Raw genomic sequence first — 27,940 nt, forward strand, 5'->3', positions numbered from 1 at the left:
CCCCCCCTCCCAAAATGGATTATAGCCCACTGCTCAGGTCCAAAAGCCAATGATTTGGACACAGAGTCAATTCAGCATAGGCACAGGATTAACTTACAATATGGATTGCAGTTTACCAAAGCCAATAGCCACCAATGTCCTTTGGTGTAACATGAACTCCAGGTTGGTGCTCTGATCTAACACCTGTGTCATGTCTCAGCCAAAGAAATCACAATTACGCCCTGATGGCATCTTCTATTACCCATCTGCATATGAGATTTAAAACTGGAAGGCCCCATGTTATTGCCATGATACTCTGCAAAGAGTTACCCATGAATTGGAAAGTTCTGTCAGACACTTCATCAGCAACCGATGTTGGACCATAAAAGTAGCCATTTTATGAAACAAATTAAGCTGGGACACATGAAGAATTTTTTTTTAATAATTGGAACTTTCTTTTAATGTGCAAAGTCTTCAATTCAAGTTCTAATACATCTATTTCTGCAGTCACGACAAGAAAGGCTTACTGTATGGAACACAATAAGCTCTCCGTAGTGGTGGCTTCAGGCAGATAGAAAGGTAGGATTTACCATTTCAAAGTTTATTTCTAGTGGTATGTAATGTAAAAAAAGAGGGGGGGGGGGGGAATGCAATAGTTTTGAAATAAACCCTTTCAAGCATATGACCAGTTGTAAAAGTTTTCATTAATGAATAGTTTGAATCTTAAAAGCTTTATTTTAGCAGTTTCCCCTTCCCCTCTTCGTAGACTCAAACATTTTTAAAAAAAAAAAAATTTTATATTTTGGCACCATTCATTCTTAAAATCTGGTTATAGAATTGAAGAGGCACGTAAACCCCTTTTTTGAAAGCATTGGAGGATTCCTGATAAATTGAAAAGTCTCCACACGGCATAAGGTTGTTTTCAACAGTTACACTACAATTCCCTTGGTTTGAAATAAAAAAAAAATAATAATAATAATAAACAGTAATAATAAAAGTAAATCAAGGATACCAAATACTGGTCCGACATGCGCCAGCTAAAGTAACACTGGAAATTCCTAGAGTCTTCTGTGATGGTTGCAGTATCTCAGATTTTATCTGCAGCCTACAAGGGAATCCTGAGTCTCGCTTGCAGTAACCCAAGGGCTACACTTCCTTGCCCAGTGTTGGCGAGTTACAGGACCCATAACACTGCTGTATTCTCTGCCTATCCTTTTAGTGTAAACAAATTTAGCAGAATTTGTTACACCCCACTCCAGTGATATTAGTCATCCCTTCTACATTAGCTTTAGAAATATACATTTAGGTTAAAAAAAAGGGAAAATAGCAGCAACACAAGTCAGTAGCATTTAATGATGGAGGACAAACACCAGTGGGTGCTGCCACCACTCCAGTTCTAAAGACCTAGATTTCCATTATTCCCTGAATCTAAAAAAAAAGTCCTTTCATAAAAGGCCAGCAACGAGTCTCTTATTTAAAAAAATAGTCTATATTACTAAATGGACCATGAGAAACTGCAGCATGACCATAGAACACCTTCCACCACTGCATTCATCTCGCAGAAATCCCTGAATCACGTTTCCTATTACAAGATGTTTTATGGCATTTGTCCTTTGTTAAAACGATAGGTGTGATATGCAGTGCGATGGAGGCGCTTGGAGAGACGGGCCTCTGCTTTATTCCACACTTTGCTGCCTGGGCGGCCCTCGCGGGACCAGCAGGGGGACCCTCCCACCACAGCTTGGATTGTTGCAGGTGAATGGCTGAGCTGGCAGGAAGGTGGAGTCAGATGACATCCTACGAAGGAGAAAGAAAAGAAAAAAAAAATACTTATGATTAAGTGGACATTGCTATCAAAACCATCAAATAAAAAAGTCAGACCTACAATTTTGATCATGTTAAAATAGGATTTCAGAAACCAACTAAAGCCAGAAGTCTGTTATCCTTCTGTTAAGTCATGGACTTGTGCGAGGAGGATCGTGCACCAGCTTCAGCATTTAGATCAAGTCACTGAATGGAAATCAGTGTAAAATTCATTTCACTTGTGATATTATGGGGGTGCCCTTTAGTCGAAGCTACTCAAGTTTGTTTGGTAGCTTAACACTCCACTGCTTAATTCTCTGTCAGTCTCAATCTGCAGGGGAAACCGGTTTTAGACAGCTCATGCGTTTTCATTGCTTGAAGCACTTTCCTAAACAGGTGACGGAGCAGCGTCATCCTCTGACTCAGACTCCATTACGAACAATACTACTCATTCAAGTCACTGGGTTTACTAGATCCCTGATGAAGAAATATGCCCGAAATTCAATAGCTTAGGTTTCAGGTCACATACCAAGATTTTTATCTAAAAGTTTTAGAAGTAATTGATAATTTTGTCAAAATGCTGCTTGGCTCTATGGATGGGTTGAAACGGAGCTACAATAGCACACGCAGCTCATGAAGAGGGGTGGCACCTTTTTTTGGAAATATACTAACTTTTCTAAAGTACTACTCATCAACTCTTATAAACAAGTTCTCCTATATACACTGCACCAGAGAACTGCCAGCTCCATATTATACACCCCAATAACTCTTCTGGCTAACATGTGGATAATGCCAGCCACCTTTGTTCAGTAGACAAGAGACAATTAAGATCCACTTGGAGGTTTTTTTTCTCCCTCTGGATTAATACTGTCAGAGGATACATAGTGTTAATGAAAGATGCAGGACCATCAAGTCCAATCTACAATAATCTTGTCACCTATTCCGAAATTACTTAGTGTACACAGAAAGGTTAATTTGATCCTGAACGCCGAGTGCTGGAGGATGAGGCTTTTAATTGGCAAAATGCATCTGGGAAAGAAGAGCGACACATCCTCCTGGGATATCGTTAATGAAGGCTGGAGTGAGGATACGGGGATGGGATGAGCGATACACAGGAAGAGGCCTTGAAGATAGCGCCACAACAGGAGAACATTTCTTCTCAATGCGAGGACAACAACTTGCTTTATATTTGATACACTACGGATTCCATAGTAACAAGAATTAAATTCAGAAATAAAATTAGATTACCTCCAACTTGCTGGTATCTTCTAGACTTCGATCCTTAGCCCTCACAGTGTTAGAAAGCAGCACCCTTTGTTCAGGGACATCATTTTGAGGAAGACTTGGGGCTTCTCTGACATTCGAGTCAGACATGGACTTCACTTCTGGGGGATTTGGCTTCTGCTCTGGTATACGGGCTACACGGAACCTGAGGGGGATCAAAACAAGTAACCATAAGCGAATATATTCTAAACACTATCTGATGCTCTGGGTGTAGTAGTTGAATGAATCATGACACACAGAGTACATGTGAGTGTCAAAACACCTTAAAGCGAGAAACCAAAATCTTTGGAACAATGCTAGTCATTTAATTTGCTGTTGCATTGTCTTCTCACATCCAGTCCCATTGCTTTCTCTCTTATCAGTTTATTATGAGAGCCAAGACAACAGCTCCACTGTTAAGGGAAAGTTACCAGATAAGGTAATGTTTACTATAGATGGATCTCAAAGCATTTTAAAAATTAGCTTCCCAGAATTTTGACTGCAGCTCTGTAAATGACCGGAACATTATACAGATGTATTGCCAAAAAAACTACACCTGAATGTTGTGAAAAATGGAGGATATAGTGACCGAGAAGCTTTGACGTGGTCCAAAAGTATGAAAGTCACTACAGGGTATGTACGATAATCATAGCCCCTTACCTGCCCACAGAGAGGATGGTGATTTCTCCTAAAGAAGCCTTCGCCGAGACTCTGCTGTTTTTACCATTGTTGGCGGGCACCACTACTGACTGCGGGGGCGATATGAAGTGAGGCCACTTCTTCTGGCTGCAGCGAGTACAGCAGTTGCTGGATCGGGATGCAGGGCCCTGGACGGTATGCAGGTGAGGTTGGTGTTTGCAGAGGTTTGGCATTTGGGGTAGGTGGTGAGGCTTGCTGGAAGGGAAAGACAAAAGATTGTCAGATATTAATCATCCTGGACCCAAGTGATATGATGGTATACTGGCACAGCCTGGCGCTGGTGGCTCAATGACAATTAGCCAAGTTCTGGATGAACTTATATGCGCCATAACAGACAATATAATTTTGTAGAGGACAAGGAATACATCATCCATGCATGTCAAGTGTTAGAATTGCAGAGGGTGTGGGAAATTACAGACACGGCTCAGAAGGGTGGCGGCCATTTAATAACATTAATTTCTCGGTAAGAGTCTGCCAACAGGTCTACAAATGGTGACATCAGACCAACGTGATGGACTATTACAGGATAGGTCATTGCTCCGCTTCTCTAAGGTGGGGCAGACATCTTCTAGCACCAATGTACAGCATGTACAGTGCTCATCATACTCTGAAGGGTCAGATACATCCAGCCACTACCTTTACTAAAAAGATAATTCATGCTGTGATGGCGCCACAAAACAAAACCAATACAAACAGAAATACTCACTTTTGTGGAGACTTGTTTCCCACCGCGGCTGTCTGTTTGGCTTGATATTCCTTTAAGAGTTCTTCCAAAGCACCGGCATTTTCTAGGGGGGGGGGGGGGGAGGGGAGGGGGGAGAACAAAATTTATATAAAATTTTATTAAAACATAAGAACCCATGTAACAACACAGTCATGATCCTTGGGCTAGTGTGGTGCCATGTTTTTCTAGACTTGGATTTCTCCTTTAAAACTTTTTAGGACATCGGCACACAACTCTGGGTTAGTCCTCGAGTCAAGTACTGTTTGCTGACCAGATGTCATGGACTAACCACAATGCACAGGGCAAGACTTCTTGCATCATGGAAGGACTAACATAACGCAGTCCGTATGCTCACGCCTGCCAAATTTAAAGGAAATACAGCCCTTTGGAAGTCACTAAAAGTGACGATACGCGTAGGGATCCTCCCAACCCTGTCGGGATATCTGCCTACTCCCTTTTTTTCTAGGACTTGCTACTGTATGCATAATTGTTTTGGCGAAAAAGATTTGGTATATTGATACTTATGTGACCTGTGCACCAGGTTACTCCCAGATGGGAATGGTTACAATTACTGTATTTTAGGTCTTTTGATAATTATACAAGCCAGCCTTTAATTCATTTTAGCTTTTTAAGTGTGACACTTATATCTACTTTACCTGGAAACCCAAATACAGAGTATATAATTAGCACTGTGGCAGTCTGGTACTTAACCGTGAGACCTTTTTAGACAAGGGGCATTGGATTAAAAGGAGTAACCAAGCCTATATATCTCTGGTCCTATAGGTGTACATTGGTACTTTATTATATACAATAAGCATACAACAAGTGCTTTTATGTTTCACATAAGTTTAGTTGTAGTGCATTCATTTTAGTATTGAAGCAGTGCATGTCCCTTTTCTGTTTATTGGATTTTCTTTAAATTCCAAAACCAAAGTCAAGCATAATACTCCAGGGGGAATTAATCAGATTGCGGCAATCTTCTTATAATTGGTATCCATGGCCTCCTTCCTTCTAAAAATCAACTTTTATAACCATGCTAATGAGCCAGAAGGGCTCTGCTGGTGTTACCAAAGCCCCTCCATGCTGCAGCTTTACTCATTGTTACACTTTCTTCCATGGGATTACAGCAGGCCTTCTGACTCATTAGCATAATTTTACATTTCTACAGATCTTTAGAAGGAGGGAGGCGATCAATAACAAATAAGAAGATTGACTGTCAAGTGGCTGGATTTATGATTAAGTGTCCCTGGTTTATCATGCTTGAGTTTAATGGGAGATTTCCTATAACTACAGATTGATATACATTGGATAATTCCAACACGCAGACTTGCCCCTCAATTTTCTGCCCAATCCACAGTAGAAAATCGCCGCTTTAGGTTTAATTTAAGCCAGCACAGGTTCACATTTTGGATTTAAAATAATAATTAGGATTTTTGTCGGGACTTCCACTACTGTATAACATTCTTGTGATCTTTACAATTTTCCTGATGTGTCTAGGACTTGATACACTTGGCCCTCAGCAGATTTTCCATACTGTACCCACCTTTTTTCTCAGTGATCAGACGCACGAGGACCCCGATGGTGTCTTCATTCCCATTCTCTTCCAGCATGAGGTTACCTGGAGACAGAGATAAAGGAAGTGATTTCAAGCCAGCTTAGTGGGCTCTTTCGTCTAATCGCATAGCAAAATCATTTCTGATGTGGAGCAGACGGAAAAGTCTATAGGGACTTATTAACTGTAGTGAGTAATGACTGGAAGACAAAACGTTTAGTCTCCATAGCAACAACTTATCAGAGACCCTGCAGGTCAGGGAGAAGACATTAATACATGCAGAGTGCAAACTAATTGGACCAAAATGTTACAGCGGTCACTCGGGCATTGGAAAGAGTCAATGTGGACGACAGACTCTGCCGCAGAGAATCTTAAAGGGACAGAAACCCTGCAGTCTCCAATTGACCAAGTTAAAGGAAATTAAAAGGGGGAATGTACATAAAGCCATCTACCATCTGAAAATTTGAAGATACCTTGCCAAGAGGCAAGCATTGCACCAATTACAGGAACGGGGGTCCCTTGGATTCCTGAATGAAAGGAGCAGCTGTCCGCATCTAGCATAGCCTTCTCTATTGACAGATGACCAGTACAGTATGATTTGCTCCCTGCAAGGTCCCATTGAAGTGACTGGAGCAGATAAACATACAAGATCGGGTACGGGGGAAAAAAAGGAAAAAAAATTGCTACATTTATCCAGGGGATCAATGGACCCTCATTCTCGAGATAAAGTAAAGATAATGGAGAACACAATAAATAAGCTCTTGATAACTCCAAGGTTGATGCCAATATGGCTCTGCCCATGTTCTTGGGATTTGTCACCAACTATAGGACATGCACATATCTAATAATAATAATAACTTTATTTATATAGCGCTTACAGGAGTGCTGCACAGAGCTTTCCAAATTGGTCCGGTAAGGCTATTCACATCATTCATGGATCCTAGTCAGACCCCAGTGACTTATGGAAAAGTTGCTTTTGTTGATATCCCGTTTAAGAAAGTATAAGCCTCGGTCAACTGAAGACAAGTGAAACTATTGCGATTCTGTTGGAGTCTGCAGCACGTAGAAGTTTTAATTGCAAGCTGGAAGTAATATGAAATAGGAAGTGACTGAAATAATTGTAGATGAGAGGTTCTGTACTGAGGATAATTAGAATAGGCCTAGATTGTTCTCAGCTCCTCGGAGAGCCATAGCCCCATCGAGGGAATGCACGTTTGTGGTTTGCTACATGCTGCAATTCCCGCCTTGACGTCATACGTGTACCCAAGCAAGGGACGGACATTTTGCAAAAATTCATACAAACGTAACTTAATTGCAGGAATCATAACCACATGAAAAACAATAGGGTGCCTAGATGCAAAGTAGTTGTTGACTTACCATCCTTCTCTGGTGCAGCCTCTTCATCCACTTTCTGAGACATGCAGCGATATCCTTTCCTTTTTAGGATGTTGCACAATAAAATACCAGCCAGGCCCATCATGCAGAAGACGGGGACTATAGCCAATACTGCGTACTGTGTCCCAGAGTCCTCTTTGTCCCCTTTACGGGTACTGTTTTGGGAGGGCCTTTGTAATGGTTTATTGGCAGTTCCTGATATCCTGGCAGAGCGGTTTCTTAGTGTCCTTTGACCTAGAGGGAATTTAAAAAAAATAAAAAAAATTTAAATAAAACTAGAGAAGGTCTTTTATAGGTATAATTCTGGGTTTACAGTTCCTGGAACCCAAAGGAATCCGTTTTGACTCAAATCCCAAACAGAGTATTAAAGGACACCCTTTGATTTACAATTCACTTCCCCGCCCCCCTTGCAGTGTGCCATAGAGCACTTTTCATCTAGCAGAATGGGACTAGAAGGGAGGATTTATTTAATTTTCATTGCATTACACACTAGCTAGACAGTTGTCCCCTATTTCAGAACCGAATATTAACCCCTTAAGGACGCAGCCTGTTTGCAGGTTAAGGCTCGCAACTTTTTTTGGAAATTTGACCAGTGTCTCTTCCTGTGGTAATAACTTTTCAACGCTTTAAGATATCTCTGTGATTTTGAGATTGTTTTCTCGTGAGACATTGTAGTTTATGTTAGTAGTGTCATTTCGGTGATCCGTTCCTTTTTTGGGGGGTAAAAATTCAAAAATTTAGGAAAAATTTGAAAAAAATGACTATTTTCAAGGTTTCAAATGTTATAATTTTTAGACAAAAAGTGATACCACAAATTTTTTTTGATAGAAACCTTTTGCCATTGGTCTTCTTTTTATTTCCATAATTTGTTTTACGTTTCCATTATTTTTATGGATGTGAGAAGGTTTGAAGTTTTAGTAGCAACTTCTCAGATTTTCTTGAAATTTGAAAAATGCGAACTTTTTGGTGATCAATTCAGTTTGGAAGTGCCCTATAAAGACTTATGTACTATATACCCCCACAAGTAACACCATTTTATGAACCTAACATCTCAACCTATTCAAATCAGCATTTAAGAAGTCTGTTAACCCTTTAATTATTTTTCCGGAAGCATATGAAAGTGGAGTGGAAATTTTGAAATTTCAATTTTTTATTTCAATCTTTCCAATTTAGCCCTAAAACGGATACATTCAGAAGGAATTTGAGGTAAATATATATTCCTAATTTCTTGCCCTGCTTCTTCTGAGTACGGCAATACCAGACATGTGGATGTCAGCTGCTGGTTCCCCGCACAGCGATGTCCAGAACAGAGTTAGCGATACTGGGAATTTGGAAGGCCAATTTGGCTGCAAATATTTTGTGGTGCCACAGTGTAATTGAAGAGCCCCTGAAGTAAAAGTACAATAGAAAACCCCCCAAAATGTCACCATTACGGAAACTAGACCCCTCAAAGAATTTATCGGTGGTTGTGGTGAGCATTTTAACCCCCGACACGCTGGTCAAAATTGAATGCAAAGTAAATGGTGCAGAGTAAAAATTGCATTTTTATCTCAAAAATGTCATTTTAGTGCCTCATATACTGTGCCCAACCCATGCCACTTTAGACAAACACCCCAAAAATCATTCTGCGGGTTGTCCCGAGTACGGCAATACCACACATGTGCCAATAATTTACAGACTGGGTACACAGAAGGGATGAGAACGGAAGGAGTGAAATTTTGATTTTCCAGCTCCGTTTTCACATGTTTGGATTTGGAGTGCCATGTCATGTTGGCAGGGCCCGTGAGGTGCCAGTGCAATAGAAACCCCCAATAAATGATACCATTACGGAAACTAGACCCCTCAAAGAATTCATCGGTGGTTGTGGTGAGCATTTTAACCCCCGACACGCTGGTCAAAATTAAATGCAAAGTAAATGGTGCAGAGTAAAAATTGCGTTTTTATCTCAAAAATGTCATTTTAGTGCGTCATATATTGTGCCCAACCCATGCCACTTTAGACAAACACCCCAAAAATCATTCTGTGGGTTGTCCCGAGTACAGCAATACCACACATGTGCCAATAATTTACAGACTGGGCACACGGCAGGGGTCAGGAAGAAAGAAGCACAATTTAGGTTTTCAAGCTTCGTTTTCACTAGATTGGTAATGGGGGGTACCCCCGAGGTACCAGTACAATAGAAACCCCCAAGTAGTGAACCTATTTTGGAAAGGGCACCCCTCAAAGAATGTATGTAGGCTTGTATGAGCATTTTAACCCCCAACACGCTGGCCAAAATTGAGTGCAAAGTAAATGGTGCAGAGTAAAAATTGTGTTTTTATCTCAAAAATGTCATTTTAGTGCCTCATGTACTGTGCCCAACCCATGCCACTTTAGACAAACACCCCAAAAATCATTCTGCGGGTTGTCCCGAGTATGGCAATACCACACATGTGCCAATAATTTACAGGCTGGGCACACGGCAGGGGTCAGGAAGAAAGAAGCACAATTTAGGTTTTCAAGCTTCATTTTCACTAGATTGGTAATGGGGGGTACCCCCGAGGTACCAGTACAATAGAAACCCCCAAGTAGTGAACCCATTTTGGAAAGGGCACCCCTCAAAGAATGTATGTAGGCTTGTATGAGCATTTTAACCCCTAAGGTGCTGGCTCAAATGTAATACAAAGTGAGTAGTGCAGAGAAACAATTCTATTGCAATTTATCAAATATACCATTGAAGTGACAAAAGTATTTTGCCCAACTCATGCCACTGGGGAAAAACACATCAAAGATCATTCTGCGGGTTACCCCGGTTAGGGCAATACCCCATAGGAGGCAATAATCTGTAGAATGGAGACACGGCAGGGCTCAAAAGGGAATAACATGTTGGAGCACAGACATTGTACATTTTTTTTTTTCTTTTTGGCATCATGAAAGATTTGTAGATGCCAATAGGGGCCAGTACAGTAGAAACCCCTAAGAACTGACCCTATTTTGGAAACTACACCCCTCCATGAATTAATCTAGGGGTATAGTTAGCATTTTAACCCCACAGGTGGACCCCTGAAAAAGTGCATAATGGATAGTGCATAGTAAAAAATATCCATGATGTCATTTTTTGCCCAGCTGCTGCCATGGGAGACAAACACCCTAAAAATCATGATGCATGTTTTCCCGGGTAAAGCATACGGGGCAGTAATCTACAGGCTGGGCACATGGCAGGGCTTAGAAGGGAAGGTGCGGCATGCGGCATGATGTATAAGCTGTGCGTCAAGGTAACAACAGGGTACTCTAAAAATCCAGGGATGTATGATAAATTCGGAAGCAATCTTTCATACATAACCCTGGTTTTTCTGGGCATGTCTCACAGTGATGAATGGTGTCCTTCCTAATGCCATTTTTGGAGCACACCCTGCACCTCTTTTGTGACCTTCCCTTGCTGGCTGTTTGGGGAACTACTCCTGGAAAGTGCTGCCCTGGTACAATACGTGATGGGGCCTCACTTCCAGATGTGCTAGCACTCCCCCCTTCCTGGTCTCCAAAAAGAAAGTACTTTATTACCACCTCTTGAAATTCCAGGAAAGTTCCCCTCTGGCCGGCATATCGATGCAGCACATAAGCATTATACAATGCCATCTGCATGATGTGCACGGCCAGCTTCTTGTACCACACCCTCGACTTCCGCATGGCATTGTACGGCTGAAGCACCTGGTCAGACAAGTCCACCCCTCCCATGTATTTGTTATAATCTAAAATACAGTCTGGCTTGGGGGTTTCTGTACTGGCACCTCGTACTGGGACAGGGGTGGTGGTGTGCTCATGTATTGTGGTTAATACAAGGACCTCTCTCTTGTCCTTGTACTTAACACACAATACAGAGTCGCTGCATAGTGCCCTGCTTTCGTGCCTTTTAAGTTTTTGCCCAAGCAGCGACTTAGGGAGACCTTTCTGATTTCTGCGAACAGTGCCGCATGCCGCAGTATTTCTGGAAGTGAGGCACTTGAACAGGGTGGTGCTGGTGTAGAAATTGTCCAGGTAGAGGTGGTAGCCCTGGTCCAGCAGTGGGTGCACTAAATCCCACACTATCTTCCCTGTAACACCCAGGAAGGGGGGGCATTCTGGGGGCACTATAGTGGAGTCCTTCCCTTCATATACCCTGAACTTGTATGTGTACCCTGATGAACTTTCGCACAGCTTATACATCTTAACACCATACCTTGCCCTCTTATTGGGCAGGTACTGGCGGAAGTGAAGTCTCCCTTTGAATTGTACCAGGGACTCGTCTATGCTCACATGTTTGGCGGGGGTATATGCCTGGGCAAACTTGGCACTAAAATGATCTAATATGGGCCTGACCTTAAATAACCGATCATAACTGGGGTCACCTCTGGGTGGGCACTGTGTGTTGTCAGTGTAGTGCAAAAACTTATGGATGGCTTCAAAGCGCATCCTGCTCATTGCCATGCGGAACATGGGGGTGTGGTACAGTATATCTGTGCTCCAGTAGTCCCTGATTGAAGGCTTCTTTACTATCCCCATGAGGAGTATTATGCCCCAATACTTGTGCATCTCTGCTGCAGTGACAGGGGTCCACCTGTAGGGTTGTGCATAAAAGGATGTGGGGTTTTGGGCAATATGTTGTGCAGCGTAGAGATTTGTCTGAAATATAATAATATTCAGCAGCTCCTCATCAAAAAAAAACTTAAAAAAGTCCACAGCTCTGAGCCCTGTCGTGTCAAAGTTAATTCCAGGATGGCCCGTAAAGTCAGGGACCTGAGGGGTATAATTATCTGGGGCTACCCATGTGGGGTCAGTGGAAGCCCCAGGCGCTTCTCCTGCAGAAGTCCCAGGCACTTCTCCTGCAGAAGTCCCAGGCACTTCTCCTGCAGAAGTCCCAGGCACTTCTCCTGCAGAAGTCCCAGGCACTTCTCCTGCAGAAGTCCCAGGCACTTCTCCTGCAGAAGTCCCAGGCACTTCTCCTGCAGAAGTCCCTGGAACCCTACGGCGCCTTCTTGGGGGTCCTTCCAGGTCACTGGCAGATGAGCAGGAGGATGATGATAAGTAAAAGGGACCATCATCCCCACTAGCTGACTCGGTGTCAGAGGCAAGCATGTTATATGCCTCCAACACGGTGTACGTCTTCTGAGACATTGCACACAAAAAAAATATAGAACTAGAAAAATTAGATAATGTGCACCAAACTACACGGATAAACCGTCTAGCAGGCACACAAAAAAAAAAATATAATGCACACCAAACTACACGGACAAGCCGCACAGATGGCACACACAAAAAATAATGTGCACTAAACTACACGGACAAGCCGCACAGATAGCACACAAAAAAAAAAAAAGATAATGCACACCAAACCACACGGACAAGCCGCACAGATGGCACACAAAAAATAATGTGCACTAAACTACACGGACAAGCCGCACAGATAGCACACAAAAAAAATAATGCGCACTAAACTACACGGACAAGCCGCACAGATAGCACACAAAAAATAATGCGCACTAAACTACAGGGACAAGCCGCACAGATAGCACACAAAAAAAAAAAGATAATGCACACAAAAAATAATGTGCACTAAACTACACGGACAAGCCGCACAGATAGCACACACAAAAAAAAGATAATGCACACCAAACCACACGGACCAGCCGCACAGATGGCACACACAAAAAGTAGCTACGGGTACACCTACGGCGCTAAAAAAACCTATGTGCACCGCGCAAAAAGGCGCTACAAATGCACCTAGCTTGCCCTAAGACAAACTAACTACCGCTAAAAGATTCTGTGCAGCGCTATTCACACGGCGCACTGAAAAGTGCGTCCAGTGCAGAACAACGCTAACACAGCGCACTGAAAAGTGCGTTTGGGTTCAGAAGGGACAGACAGGGAAAAACGGAAGACACGTGGGATCACACAAGGCGATCACACAGGGAACACACAGGACACAGGAAAAAACAGATAGGGATGGGAATTTGTAGGTAACAATAGGGATCAGATAAGGATCAGAACACTATTTTTAGTGTAAAAGTGTATTTTGGTGCACACAGTAACGCTCTCTCCTCTCTCCAGCGATACCAAACCAAAATGGTGCCGCTGGAGGAAGAGGAAAGGGCTAAAACCACGTTTTTTAGCCTAAAATCGCCGTAATTGGCCAGTCAGGTTTGACTGGCCAATCACGGCGATCGGCGGGCGGGACCGATTTGATTGGTCGGGTGACAGAGACAGGAACTCCTCCTGCCTCTGTCACCCAAATCTCAGCCCGCTGTCACCACGTCTCGCGACGTGGTGACAATTCTAAAATAGTATGCGCTCGCGCAGTAGCTGTACTGCGCTGAGCGCTAATCGTCGGAAGCTGCGCAGTACAGCTACGGCGCGGAGCGCTAAGGGGTTAAGAACATAATGTAGTGCAGAGGTTGCTGTGTCTTAGCTAGGTTTAGACGGTTTCAGCCCTATACATGTGGATAGAGTTTGAAGTCTGCTACGCTTTAGGCTAAATGCACACAAACACGCGCAGCTCGTGGAAACTGGCCCACTATGTTGGGCTGATCCCACTGCACAGGACAGGAGTCCTTGCATCATAATGAAGTTCAGCCGACAGACGGGAAGTGTTTGCATTATATTTGGGTATAATGCAAGGCCTACTGTCTAGTGCAAGTTGTGTAGTCCGTGGGAACGGAACATACAGGCGCATTTCCACATGGTGCAAAAAAAAAAAAAAAATACCCCACACACCACACAGGAGAATGTCAATGCCAGAAAAACATCATCAACAAACACAGCACTGTTAGTTCAATAGATACTTTAGTACAAAAGGCCCCAAACGTAAATATTTTATTCAATTAGGCCTTTATTAACATATAGTCTTCTATTGCCTGCATTTTTCCCCACATCCTACTACAGTTTGGAAGTTGAGCAACTTTTAAAAAAAAAAATTTGATATATAAGTGTGAACGCGCCCAACTCGTATCAGCACATTAGCATGCCCCAGACCACAAAACAAGGAAACCTACCTTCACATCCTACAGTGTCTGGGGGTGCCAGCCAGCACACGATGCACGTGTTCTCACTATTAGCCACCAATGGAAAATACCTAACACAAGATAAACACAAGACACTTAGTGCCTGCTGACACTTCTACAGGACATTATTGAATATGGAGACAGGCACCTACCCTGGCAGGCAGCCTCCGCACATAGCGTCAGTACTGGCGCTCCCTGCACTCAGCTGGATCCTTTTTTTCTTGTCGCACTGGGAGTGCATGGTGCAGGGAGACATATCATGGCGACTGGAAAATGTCCCCGGGGCACATGCCCGGCAGCCAACACCAGCACCTGTCCCAAAACCACACACCTGGAAGAGATGAGAAGGAAGCAATGAGACATGGTTATCAAACAACTCCACCCAATAAGCCATCTGCTCCCATTGTTTAATTATCCATGGTTTGTTTAGTTTTTTTTGCCAATTGTTATAACATCATGTATTACAGTAGGTGTTGCCATAAGTCATTTTCCACTAATTATGTTTTAGCTGTATAACCAGTCATGGAATTAGACCTATACAAGTCTCCAATAGAATGGCAGAATAAAGAATAAAATCTTACCCCATCCGGTTCCTGCCCCGGTGGGCATTTTCTACAAGGCAAACAGTTCCCATCATCATCATGAAGATATTCTGCTATCCCACACTCCTGACAGATTCCTTCCCAGATTTGGATCTACATAAAAAGAGGGAAAGAAAACAAACAATTTATATATAAAATTATAAGAGGCCCTAAGATTCTTTTAAAGAAGGAGAATAAAGAAGAGCGTCAGCCAAGACCTGGAAGTCTCAGATACAACCGATTAGCGTCACAGCATCCCTGGAATTCTTCTGATAAATACTTTTCAAAACATACACCAAAGGTTCGGGGAGAGTGAGATTCATGCAAAGCGGTGAGGATGTGTTCAGAAAAGATAAAAAGGTCCACGCAGCTATCAAGATAAGCAGAAGGCCCATCAACGAGCCAACTTGCACGAAGGCCCCAGCAGAAGGAGCGCTGCAGGATATTCTCTGGTATAGAACCAAATACACATTTATTATACACCTAAAAATTGACTAGATACAGGACCAAGGCTTCCAGAGGTCTATTGAATAAAGATTTTGGACTTAATCGGTGAGTGAAAACCAGGATTGGCCGCATATAGGACTCATCCTGATATTCAGGCCAAGGGCCAGGAAGGACTCACATTCCAATGTGGCCACATCAGTAGCCAAAAGATACATCTAGCGGTTCTGTCTTTTGGATAAAATTTTTTTTTTAAAAAAAGCACATCCCAGAAGATGTGGAATCTACAGGAGGACTCACACTATAAAACTATTAAAATGTCCCAAATTAGGCACTGATCTATGGTAACCTGTGGGAGGTTTAGTGTTCCAAACCTAGTAAAGGTGTCCTTGCACACCTCTGATGGCATATCTTGGAGCCATCTGTTGGGCATCACTCAGAATTTACAGTGATGGGCATCTCATGTCCATTTGCCCAAGCAGCGTGGTCAAGAATGGTTAGCAACAACACCCAGGTGCATATACTGCCCCCTATAGTGTGGATGTATTTTTACATACACTCGAATTTATGATTTACAAGCAAGGCCTGGTATGAGCACCTGGAAAAGATGAACCACAAGCAGATCCAACAACTGCAGGTAGAGGAATTATAGATGCGCCTTTTCTGTGTTCTCAGAAGCCATGATTATTACTGCAGTCACAGGGAAGAGGAGTCTGTGCAGCCGTCAGAACCAGAGGACATAAGTGGTGCCAAACGGTCATGAAACCCAATACCCAAACATTTTTATTTCTACATTATACAGCTGACTGCGGCTGCAGAGTAACCTCCAGGGCTGAGGATGTGGTGGATAGACTGTATAAATGGAGATGTATGATCAGCCAGACACGCGCTACAGGACGGATTTAGAAACACTCTGACTCCAAGCAGGAAAAATAGAAAATAAAAACTGGGGAGACAATTATCTAGAAACTACATTCCTGCTGCTATAGCATAATCATGTCCTAGACAGAGTTTTGTGCCTCCCTCAGAAGACTATTTCTTTGCCCCCTATGTACAAGAATATAACTACTACAATACTGCCCCCTATGTACAAGAATATAACTACTATAATACTGCCCCCTATGTACAAGAATATAACTACTATAATACTGCCCCCTATGTACAAGAATATAACTACTATAATACTGCCCCCTATGTACAAGGATATAACTACTATAATACTGCCCCCTATGTACAAGAATATAACCACTATAATACTGCCCCCTATGTACAAGAATATAACCACTATAATACTGCCCCCTATGTACAAGAATATAACTACTATAATACTGCCCCCTATGTACAAGATTACTACTATAATACTGCCCCCTATGTACAAGAATGTAACTACTATAATACTGCCCCCTATGTACAAGAATGTAACTACTATAATACTGCCCCCTATGTACAGGAATATAACTACTATAATACTGCCCCCTATGTACAAGAATATAACTACTATAATACTGCCCCCTTTGTACAAGAATATAACTACTATAATACTGCCCCCTTTGTACAAGATTACTACTATAATACTGCCCCCTATGTACAAGAATATAACTACTATAATACTGCCCCCTTTGTACAAGAATATAACTACTATAAGACTGCCCCCTATGTACAAGAATATAACTACTATAATACTGCCCCCTTTGTACAAGAATATAACTACTATAATACTGCCCCCTTTGTACAAGATTACTACTATAATACTGCCCCCTATGTACAAGAATATAACTACTATAATACTGCCCCCTATGTACAAGGATATAACTACTATAATACTGCCCCCTATGTACAAGAATATAACCACTATAATACTGCCCCCTATGTACAAGAATATAACCACTATAATACTGCCCCCTATGTACAAGAATATAACTACTATAATACTGCCCCCTATGTACAAGATTACTACTATAATACTGCCCCCTATGTACAAGAATGTAACTACTATAATACTGCCCCCTATGTACAGGAATATAACTACTATAATACTGCCCCCTATGTACAGGAATATAACTACTATAATACTGCCCCCTATGTACAAGAATATAACTACTATAATACTGCCCCCTTTGTACAAGAATATAACTACTATAATACTGCCCCCTTTGTACAAGATTACTACTATAATACTGCCCCCTATGTACAAGAATATAACTACTATAATACTGCCCCCTTTGTACAAGATTACTACTATAATACTGCCCCCTATGTACAAGAATATAACTACTATAAGACTGCCCCCTATGTACAAGAATATAACTACTATAATACTGCCCCCTTTGTACAAGAATATAACTACTATAATACTGCCCCCTTTGTACAAGATTACTACTATAATACTGCCCCCTATGTACAAGAATATAACTACTATAATACTGCCCCCTTTGTACAAGATTACTACTATAATACTGCCCCCTATGTACAAGAATATAACTACTATAAGACTGCCCCCTATGTACAAGAATATAACTACTATAAGACTGCCCCCTTTGTACAAGAATATAACTACTATAATACTGCCCCCTTTGTACAAGATTACTACTATAATACTGCCCCCTATGTACAAGAATATAACTACTATAATACTGCCCCCTTTGTACAAGATTACTACTATAATACTGCCCCCTATGTACAAGAATATAACTACTATAAGACTGCCCCCTATGTACAAGAATATAACTACTATAATACTGCCCCCTTTGTACAAGATTACTACTATAATACTGACCCTATGTACAAGAATATAACTACTATAATACTGCCCCCTATGTACAAGGATATAACTACTATAATACTGCCCCCTATGTACAAGAATACAACTACTATAATACTGCCCCCTATGTACAAGAATACAACTACTATAATACTGCCCCCTATGTACAAGAATATAACTACTATAATACTGCCCCCTATGTACAGGAATATAACTACTATAATACTGCCCCCTATGTACAAGAATATAACTACTATAATACTGCCCCCTATGTACAAGAATATAACTACTATAATACTGCCCCCTATGTACAAGAATATAACTACTATAATACTGCCCCTATGTACAAGAATATAACTACTATAAGACTGCCCCTTTGTATAGAAATATTTTTGTACATAAGAGAAGTATAATAGTAGTTGTAACAATTACACTTTGTTTGACCTCACGGTAATATTTGTAGCATATGCAGGATACATTACTTTTGTCACAATTCTATACATTTATGGAGAACTGCTGTACTTACGGAAACAACTTCCCTAATGACTCTCCATCAGTAATTCCTAGCATTCTATTAATACATGTGGCATCTGAGAATTTTCCAGACAGAATTGACACACATTTGTTAAGGTCATAAATGAGATGTTGCCACAAAACGCAAAGTTCAGAGGAGCGAGGGACGTAGTGCCATCTGTTTGCATCATGGTAACACAGAGCGACACCATCTGCTTGCTCCAGGATGAGTCCCTGTCCTCCTCTCACATCACCTGACCATCCAGCTTTTCATGGGATGGAATATTTATAAGATCAGATACTGCAAGAGGATACCTTGTATCCATCTCTAGATACTGTAACAGGATTAAACCCCACCCCCAGCGAAATAAAACAAAAAACACAGACGATAAAGCCAACCAACAAATATGACCGATTGCAAAAAGAAGCAACTCAAATGTCAAATTTACAGACACTGTCCTTTTAGCTGCATGACCTCCCTTCCAGTAAGCTAGATGTGCGAAAATCCAAAAATCAAGCTGTTGACGCAGTAGAGGTTACCCAAATGCCTCCTCAAGGGCACAACCGCCTCCTTCAAGCTGGGCGTCCTGTCTGAGGCGGCCGCAGCAATCATCAATTTTCCTGAGCAGCGTCATGATGAGGACAATGCGGCACATTCAGCCATTGATTTTCATTTAGAAACTGAGCATCGTACTGACTGTTCTGCAGCCTGAGAGTCACGGCAACATAGGAGCTCACTATACACCCAGAATACACAAATTCTGTGCATTAGGTTGGGAATAGGGGAAATTAAGAATTTAGCTCCAATGCTAAAGTATCTACTGCAACAAGGGGCATGACTTGTAACCGAAGCCTTCCTTCACTTAGAGACCAAACAAAACAAACTCCTGGTTTAGGAGAAGACACATATCCAAGCCTTCAGAACAGCTCTATTCCTGGCCATTCCACATTTGGTATTCCGCACCGCTTGGTTTTCCCTCAACTTTCTGTCCAATTCTCTGATGGCGAGAGCCTACTTTCTGTGTGCAGTGTATGGGAGACCTCATTGCATTTAGAATACAGAGCAGACTTCAAAATTCCCTCATTAAGAAGCATCAGCAGGATATTATAGAGCAGCACTGACCTCCTAGTGCTGAAGAGTGCCCCCAAGTGCCTACAGGTTTTAAAGAGGTTCTCACTACTCAAAAGGGGTAGACAACATTATCATAGTAGCATTTGATTGAAATAGTTATAACCAGCTCTGTCTATTCTTGGGACACATCCTCAGATACTTGTGGTCGCTCCACCTTCTGTATTCACACCATTCCTTTTCCTGGAACGTGAGTTTCTGCACTGGAATTCCAGACCACCATGGTTTTCATTTATTTACAGTACAGAGATGGTAATGACTGCAGCCGAGGATTGTGAGCTAGACCCTTTAACCCTCTCTCTACCACAAAATTATCTGGAACCTTCCAAGGCAGGACACTTATTGGAGGGATAATTTTGCTGCCCAAGAAATTGGAGGGCTCCTCACAACCTACTCCACAAATTTAGAAGATAAGACAGGAGATTTCATACCAATCTTAAGACGTACACAAGGTCAGGAGTACTGATACTATTTAAGTTGTTGTGCTTTGGCAAGTATGTTTATGATGTTGATACTTAACATTGAGATGTTAGGGAGTGTAGGACATCAGCACAGCCGGCTGTATTTACTAAACAGCGAGTCATGGAACTCAAGGATATTGAAGACCTTCAGCCGCCTTTGAGGAGTCTTCTATATATTCTTTTGGTGACATGTAGAAGAGACAGCTGTAGGAATGAAGAGGTTAAAGCAACAATGTAATAACTTACTGTAAAGAAGTAGGAAATCAGAAGACTACGTAGGCTCCTCATTTTAGCTGAAAGGTGATGGCTTCACTGGAAGGAACCTGCAAGAAAAGCTGAAGATTAGAACTTGGCCTAAAATAAATAAATTCTAAGTGACCAACCCCACCCCCCTGATGTCTCCTGTCAGGCCCCTGGAGACCTAGGATGTGTATTGTGCTCTGCAGTCCTGAGTGATGTCTCATCATCCAAACTTGTCACCTTGTGGAATGGCTGGTGTCACCTCTGACACTCAGCAACTATTTATAGAGCTATCAGGGCTTGTCACCTCCTCACAGGTCATTAATAGAAGGCACAACACAAACAGAGGCTACTACGGCTCCTCACACCCAGGTGACCACTGCAACAGGCAATGCTGCCATACCTGCCTTTAAAGGGCCAGTCACCATATAGGACAGATATCAAAACAGGAGGTTTATAAGTTGGAGCTTCTCCAGAAACATACAAAGAAGGTACGATCCCAGTATTGTCCTTGTGTAAACTGTCTGCAGAGAGCACCAGGTACAAAGCCATGTTCAATCATCTCCAAATGATAACGGGGAGCAATAGCATGAATTCTGCTTGCAAGATGAAACATTTTTAATGCAGAATCTGCAGCATTAGAGGCTGCACATTAATGCTTCCTGTAGGACGGTAATTGCCAACGTCATCCTTCCTTTGCACCTATAGACGTCGTCTGCTGGGATCTATTCCCGTCACATTCCTATAATAAGCAGCGCTGAGCTATTTATAGGGCCTGATGCTGCTCCTGCGGAAGCTCTGCTACATCATCACCTGGAGGAGAGCAAGTCCAGGCAGCGGACATCACCTGAGCACCTGCAGAACATTGCTGACTGCACCAACATCCCAAGGACAGGACACAGAGATTTTACAAACTTGTCCCACCCAAAACATATCGCACACAGGATGTGACTGCTCAGCGGGAAGATTATACACAAGAGTCATCCTCTAATGTTAGGGTGGTAACAATCAGAGAATGGGAAGGTTGGGTGAGGAACACTATGGCTGCCCTAAGAATGGACATCTCTTCATAAGATGCTGAGAAACTAATATAGGGCAAGATGTATCCCTACACAGGTAGGACTGAAAAGCTGACAAGGAACACTATAGTTTCCATATGAATGGAGATCTTTACATTGTAGCAATGTCAGAACTTCAGAAAACCTGTGTGAGGAACACAGGAGTTGCCAGTCATCCCCCAATTTGAATAGAAGCTTACAATGGGAGGCATATCTACAAAAAGATTTGTAAAAAGCACAAGAACACTGAACACTACAGCTGGACGACATCATCACTACACAGGTGGATGGAAGGAGCAGAGTGAGAATCTCAGTGTTAGCAGCAATGCCTGCATCTTGGGAAAGCTGAATGATACATTTGTTGGCTCCCATAGAAATGGGCATCATATAGCTCATATGATTAATACAAAAAGAAAAGAAAAAACTGGGTAAGAGCCTCATAATGCCAGAGTTTTGGGAAAGCTTGGTGCCAAATGTCTTCTGTTATAGTTTAAATAAGTTTGAAGCATCCTTTTATGAGGAGGGTTTGGAAAGCTGCAAATTCTGTGGCTCTTTTTAAAATTTCCTAACCAGCTTTCCCAGGCTCCTGTGCAGAGATGCCTCACATTTCACTATTAATCCAAGTCCAATGGATTTGGGAAAGCTGGGTGAAAACCAGCTAAACCAAAAAGGCCATGTAAATACTAGTACATGCCTAGTAGGAAAACCCACAGGGAGTCGCCTAGATGAGCTGAGAGCCATGATGTCACAATAATAGGATTCCGGTTATAAAAAAATTTCTGCAACAAGCCGGAGTAGTTCTGGCACTGAGCAGTCTCGGAAATCCTGGCTCAGTCCCGCACCTAGTGATGTCACTCTGGAAGTGGGAGATTCCCATAAAAATGCAAAACATAGATACCGGTTCCTGTTGACTAAGGATGTGCAAAGAGGAAGAGGATGAGAGCCTTCTAGGAAGAAGTAAAAGAACCAGAAGCTCTTATAAGACACCCCCTTTCCGAATAGATCATAGCAGCAGCTTCAATACTGATAACAATCACTAGGATTACCAAGTATTAACTTCTTTCATCAACTGAGCTTCCTGGTACATAAACGTAATTTGAGAAGTACAGTAAAGACTGACACTTTGGCAAGAGTAAAAGAGAACAAGGAAAAAAATAATCATTTATAGGGTAGTCAGGACAACATCTAGGGGGCACTTAATTGCTAGTAACCAGACAAAGACTCAAAATCTATATGGCAGCAAGGAGACAGATGCCAGTTTAGGATTTATAGATTATGGTCTGTAGCGCAAGGATCAAGACAAGCTTACAACTTGGACGTACACCCAGTACCCAGTCAAAAGTAACACTGGCATCTTCCTGGGCATCGGGCACGGACCTGTCAGTCAGTCTGCAGAGAAGGGGTCCAGGGCTGTTTATTACTTACAACATCTACTACTTTATATAGGAAGGAGGGCTAAATAGACCACCCAGTTTTTCTTTGGTTCCCCCATCTTGTACAGTAAGTCCACATCCTTAAATAAACTTTGTAATAATTGTATGTGTCAGGTGGGTGGAGGGATACAGAGACGCCTTTCATACCTACACCATGTTACTCTGAACAAACCAGAATATCCATCACCTTGGGTCACACACACACCTTATGTAGCGATTGTGTATCATTTTCTTCTTTTAAGCCCTTGTTATAAGGGTTGTGTGACACGTCACCAAGGCACAAGATACATCGTGCCTCAATGAGTTCACTATGACAAAGCGGTGGCTCACTGCCCCCTCAGACAGAACCCCCCCATTGTGGTTGTGACCTGCATAGGGAGGAGACACACAATCTCCACCAACATCCTGAGCTCTGCATTATGTAGGAGGCCACGGCTGATGGTATAACACAGCCCATTGTCAGGCAGAGACAATGGAGGGAATGAATAATACAGAGACCCAAGAGCTCCTAGACTGTGACTAGCTGCAGATCAGGTGACCAAGGCTATATATAAACTGCAGGGCAACCTTCATGAGCAGCAAGAATAGTTCCAAAGAAATGGGCAAGTTTTCTCCAAGCTATTGCTTTACTGTACCTGCAGTACCTTCACAGTTCTAGGAAAGTTGGGCGGCATCAACAACAAAAACAGCAGCCAAAGTTTGTCACTCAACTTTTAAAAAGGCGATTTCTATTCACAAGTCATCAGCTTCTGGTTTCTAAAACTTCATTCTACCATTTGAGTTTTATCCATTTCTGGAAACCTGGGTGACAACTTATATGGCAGAGGCGGTCACACGTGGAGTTACACATGTGCTTTGAAACGCATTACAACAGTTGAGAAGAAGACATTTGCCCGATTACATTGCAGTCAATGAGTTTACAAAACAGGTGTTAACATAATGTTAACAAACCAATGCATGTAATGCACTTTGTAAACACTATGTAATCAAGACTTTGGGGCAGATTTACTTACCCAGTCCAGTCGAGATCCAGCGGCGCGTTCTCCGACGCTGATTCGGGTTCTGCCGGGATTCACTAAGGTGGTGCGCCCAATGTCCACTAGGTGTCGCTGCTGCGCTGAAGTCCGACAGAATTCACCTCCTCTGTCTCAGTGTACGTGAGTGCTATTTTTGCGACAAGTAATTTTTTTTAATTCCGCTGTTTTTCCGAATCAGTCGAGTTTTCCGATGGCCACGTCCCCGATTTTTTTGCGTGAAAGCCGGCGTACCACAATCTGATCGCGTGCGCTAAAATCCCTGGGCAATTCGGTACAAATCGGAAAAATTAGGGAAACCTGGTGGAAAAATGCGATTCGGACCCTTAGTAAATGTGCCCCAATCTCTTCTCGGCTCTCTTAAAAACACATGCCTTAACGCCACATGTGAACATAACCTCCAGGATCTTTTTGGCCATCTCATTCTCATACAGACCAGGTGCGTTACGAATCATAGTCTTGCGCCTGGGTTTCCCCTGTGTCTTCACCAATTCATAAGAAGCCATTTAGAAGTTTGGGAAAGTTGGGTGACATCAGGAAACAGCAGATATTTTTAGTACTCAGACAAACTGCCAACACATGAATCAGGTAATGTATTACATGCAAATTCTTGACTCATCTTCTGAGCCCTCACGTTTAACTCAACAGGTAAAAATTTGTATCACCAATGTTACACCTCACCCTTATTGCTACATATACAGCAGAATTTCTACATCTTGTAATGGTCTCAAGTTACTTCGCATCTATGGTTGATGTGTAACAACCACCACGTGGTGCCCATGCTGGAATAACACAGGTTGCTCAAACCTGTTTCTGCCCATCCAAACCGCAAAATGCCAACTACAACGTGTGCCAAACGAGTTACCCGTGACAAGGAGATTCCAAGTAAAAAAAGATTTCCGTGTTCTCCGCAGGAGCAGTACAGACACGTCATGTACATCCTGGAGCGCTCCATCCCAAATCTCTGGGCAAACACCTGCACAGGTAACCACTTCCTGCAGAGGCCCATGAACATGTGTCTTGCATGCACTTGTCTGGTGCCCACAGCAAAAAGATTACAGTCTGGAGAATTTCTCTTTTATATCGAATGTACACAGAAAATAAAAACACCTTAAGTTCATGGCAGTGACAAATTCAGTTGTTTACTAAGGGTTAAATACTATCCAGTCTGGGGGTAGTCTGATTCACAACCTTGGGACTGGAGACTTCCATTGTAATGGTTACATTGTTAATGTGGAGATGGAGGAGGGGATGATAACAATGTAAAGAAGTGGAGTTTACTTAATTACAAAGACAAATGGTGAGAGAACAATCTTCAGGACCCTCCTCCCATTGCCCCAGGGGTTTAATCTCTCATACTAGGCCTAGAACAATCCCTCACCAAGGCCTTAGATTAGGGGGTCTGACACTGGACAGACAGACACCCATCTGTGTAAATCTGATGGCCGTTAAGGTGGACACACACTGGAATGTTGATTGACCACAATTTTGGGGTCTGGAGGAAAAGGGGCTTCGAAATAGCAGATTTCCGTCCCCGGAACCCACATTGACAGATGTATATGAAAAGCCACGTTCACTTTGGTCCATGTTCTGCAATGTCAGACTGGGAGACATCTTTTTGTATCACAGAAAGAGTGAAGAACATAGAATACTCAGGCTCTACTGCAAACTACTGTTCAACTATGGGCCCACTTTGTTTCTAGGATGAATGGCCACCATAACATCCCTACACTCTTAGCCCATGGCAGAGATTCCGGCATGACCGTACATTGTCACATCTTGCTGTATACCCAGGATTTTACTAGAAAGCATCCCCGAGTATAGAACAGCTACACATGTCCTAAATATGCCAATCCATTGTTAAGCCATGGCCCGAGCACGGAGCCCCTGCGTAAATGTGTACCTCACAATGCCCTGTGTATGGGGAGTACAACTACAGAGACCTCACATATAACAATGAGTGCTACCATGTGTAAACAGGAACAGACATGGCCGCCCTCCTGCCTTCCCTGTGATCCCCCAGACTCCGGATATTACAGTGAGGTCAACGCTGGTTACAGTTATCTTCAATGCAAATAATGAGGAAGCAGAAGACGGAAAGCAAAGAGCATCTACAATGTAGGCGGCTCCTCAGGACTACATCCCCCATCATGTTCATCATAATCTCTGGGGATAAGGCGACACTCTGTATACATCACATCCGACCCACCAGCTGCAAGTTCATGTGTCCCACACATGGAAAACACTGGGAATTAAGATTGCCCAATGGAGACAAGAACATGAATGGGGCCATTCTGTACAGCGCTGCGGAATAGAGCGGTGCTATAAAGGTCATCAATAATGTATATTATATTCAAAGTTATTATAATTAACAAAAACTTATGAACAACCACATAAAAAAAGCACTGAAAATTAATCTTCTAGAGGTTGTTCTTGACAAAAAGTTACCCAATATGGACCATGAAGGGAGAAAAGGGAGAAACTTTTTCCCCAAGTGGCCCCTAATGATTGACAATTTTACATGTTTGGGGGCATGAGGTTTATTTGTTATGTTGCAAATTTAGGGTGAATGAACATGGCCAGGTGACCAATGACGTCACATCTCACAGCAGGAGCCCAGTGACCTCCATTGCCACAATTCATATAAAAATTTACAAGATCAGAATTAATAGGACAATCACTGTTCAACTTGAAACAAGGATGAAAACTTAAAAACAAGACAAATATCTTGATATAAAATTGAGAAATATTTTTTGGGTAATCAGAGGCTACAATAGTGTGGGGCACAGTAAACCCTGCCAGGGCCACCTCCCCCCAGTACATAAGAGAATCTCTCTTGTTTTAGAGGAATTTGTCACATCTCAGGTTACAGAGGGAATGAGCAGTTCCTATCTCTTGGCTGGGGGTGGGTTTCTCCTCTTACGTGCTCTGCAGGGGGTGGGACAAATGAATTGGAAACCTAGGAAGACCCTAGAGTTGTGTTCTAAACTTCTGCAGTGCCACAATAACTGGAAGGGGGGGGGGTGTACTGTATATTTGAATAGTCAGGTGATACAATGTATCACCTCTTATGTTACATTGTATCACATCCACAAATCCATAATCATATCAGTAAATGTAGAGGACAACAGATATGCAGTAGCACATCACCTATAGATAGAGATATGGGGGAGAGGGTACAGATGGAAAGGCCAAAACCTCAGAAGGAACAAGTACTGCAGTGCTCCAATGTCAGGCAGGACATCCTAACCCAGCAGCACACAGACCTGCAAAGCACAACCCCCCAGCCTGTCCTGCAGACCATCACCAAACACTCTTTGTCTTCTCCTGTGAAGACCACAGTGATTTAGCATGTCCTGCAGACCATCACTCATTCAGCCCCCCCCCCTTTCCCCACCACTTCTGCAGAGCATCAGTACATCTCGCCTGTACTCCAAAGGCATTACACACCCCTCTTGTCCCTTGCCCTGCAGAGCATCGCCTCCCCACTCACCCCTCTTGTCCCTTGCCCTGCAGAGCATCGCCTCCCCACTCACCCCTCTTGTCCCTTGCCCTGCAGAGCATCGCCTCCCCACTCACCCCTCTTGTCCCTTGCCCTGCAGAGCATCGCGTCCCCACTCGCCCCTCTTGTCCCTTGCCCTGCAGAGCATGACCCCCGCCAGCCCCCTTTGTATGGCACATCACAGACCCCCACCACTATGCTCAGTATAACTTCCAGCCACAACTTACCCTATACTCCAGGCAATGAATGAGATCCGGTGTGATAGTATCTCAGCACCTGCTAGGAACCTACAGAAGTCACAGAGCCGGTAAGTAGCCGCTCCAGGCAGCCGGCACAATGCACGCCGCTCTGAGTGC

The 27,940-nt window shown here is 42.8% G+C and overlaps 1 protein-coding gene across 2 annotated transcripts; it reads right to left on the reverse strand.

Annotated features, from left to right (window-relative positions):
• Positions 1-27,940, reverse strand: RELT (RELT TNF receptor). Of its 2 annotated transcripts, XM_072133862.1 has the most exons (11): positions 27,812-27,940; positions 20,564-20,640; positions 15,010-15,123; positions 14,581-14,759; positions 14,420-14,499; positions 7,398-7,649; positions 6,012-6,086; positions 4,451-4,532; positions 3,706-3,939; positions 3,031-3,211; positions 2-1,776 (listed from the first exon to the last, which is right to left on the reverse strand). In XM_072133862.1, exons 2-11 carry the CDS (start codon positions 20,603-20,605, stop codon positions 1,765-1,767), a joined length of 1,251 nt encoding a protein of 416 aa, XP_071989963.1. In that variant the 5' UTR covers positions 20,606-20,640; positions 27,812-27,940; the 3' UTR covers positions 2-1,764. The 2 variants fall into 2 exon arrangements, with proteins under 2 accessions (XP_071989964.1, XP_071989963.1); XM_072133863.1 differs by lacking the exon at positions 20,564-20,640 and having other exon boundaries at positions 1-1,776.

The sequence above is a fragment of the Engystomops pustulosus genome, chromosome 2 (assembly GCF_040894005.1).
Source record: "Engystomops pustulosus chromosome 2, aEngPut4.maternal, whole genome shotgun sequence".
NCBI lineage: Eukaryota > Metazoa > Chordata > Amphibia > Anura > Leptodactylidae > Engystomops > Engystomops pustulosus.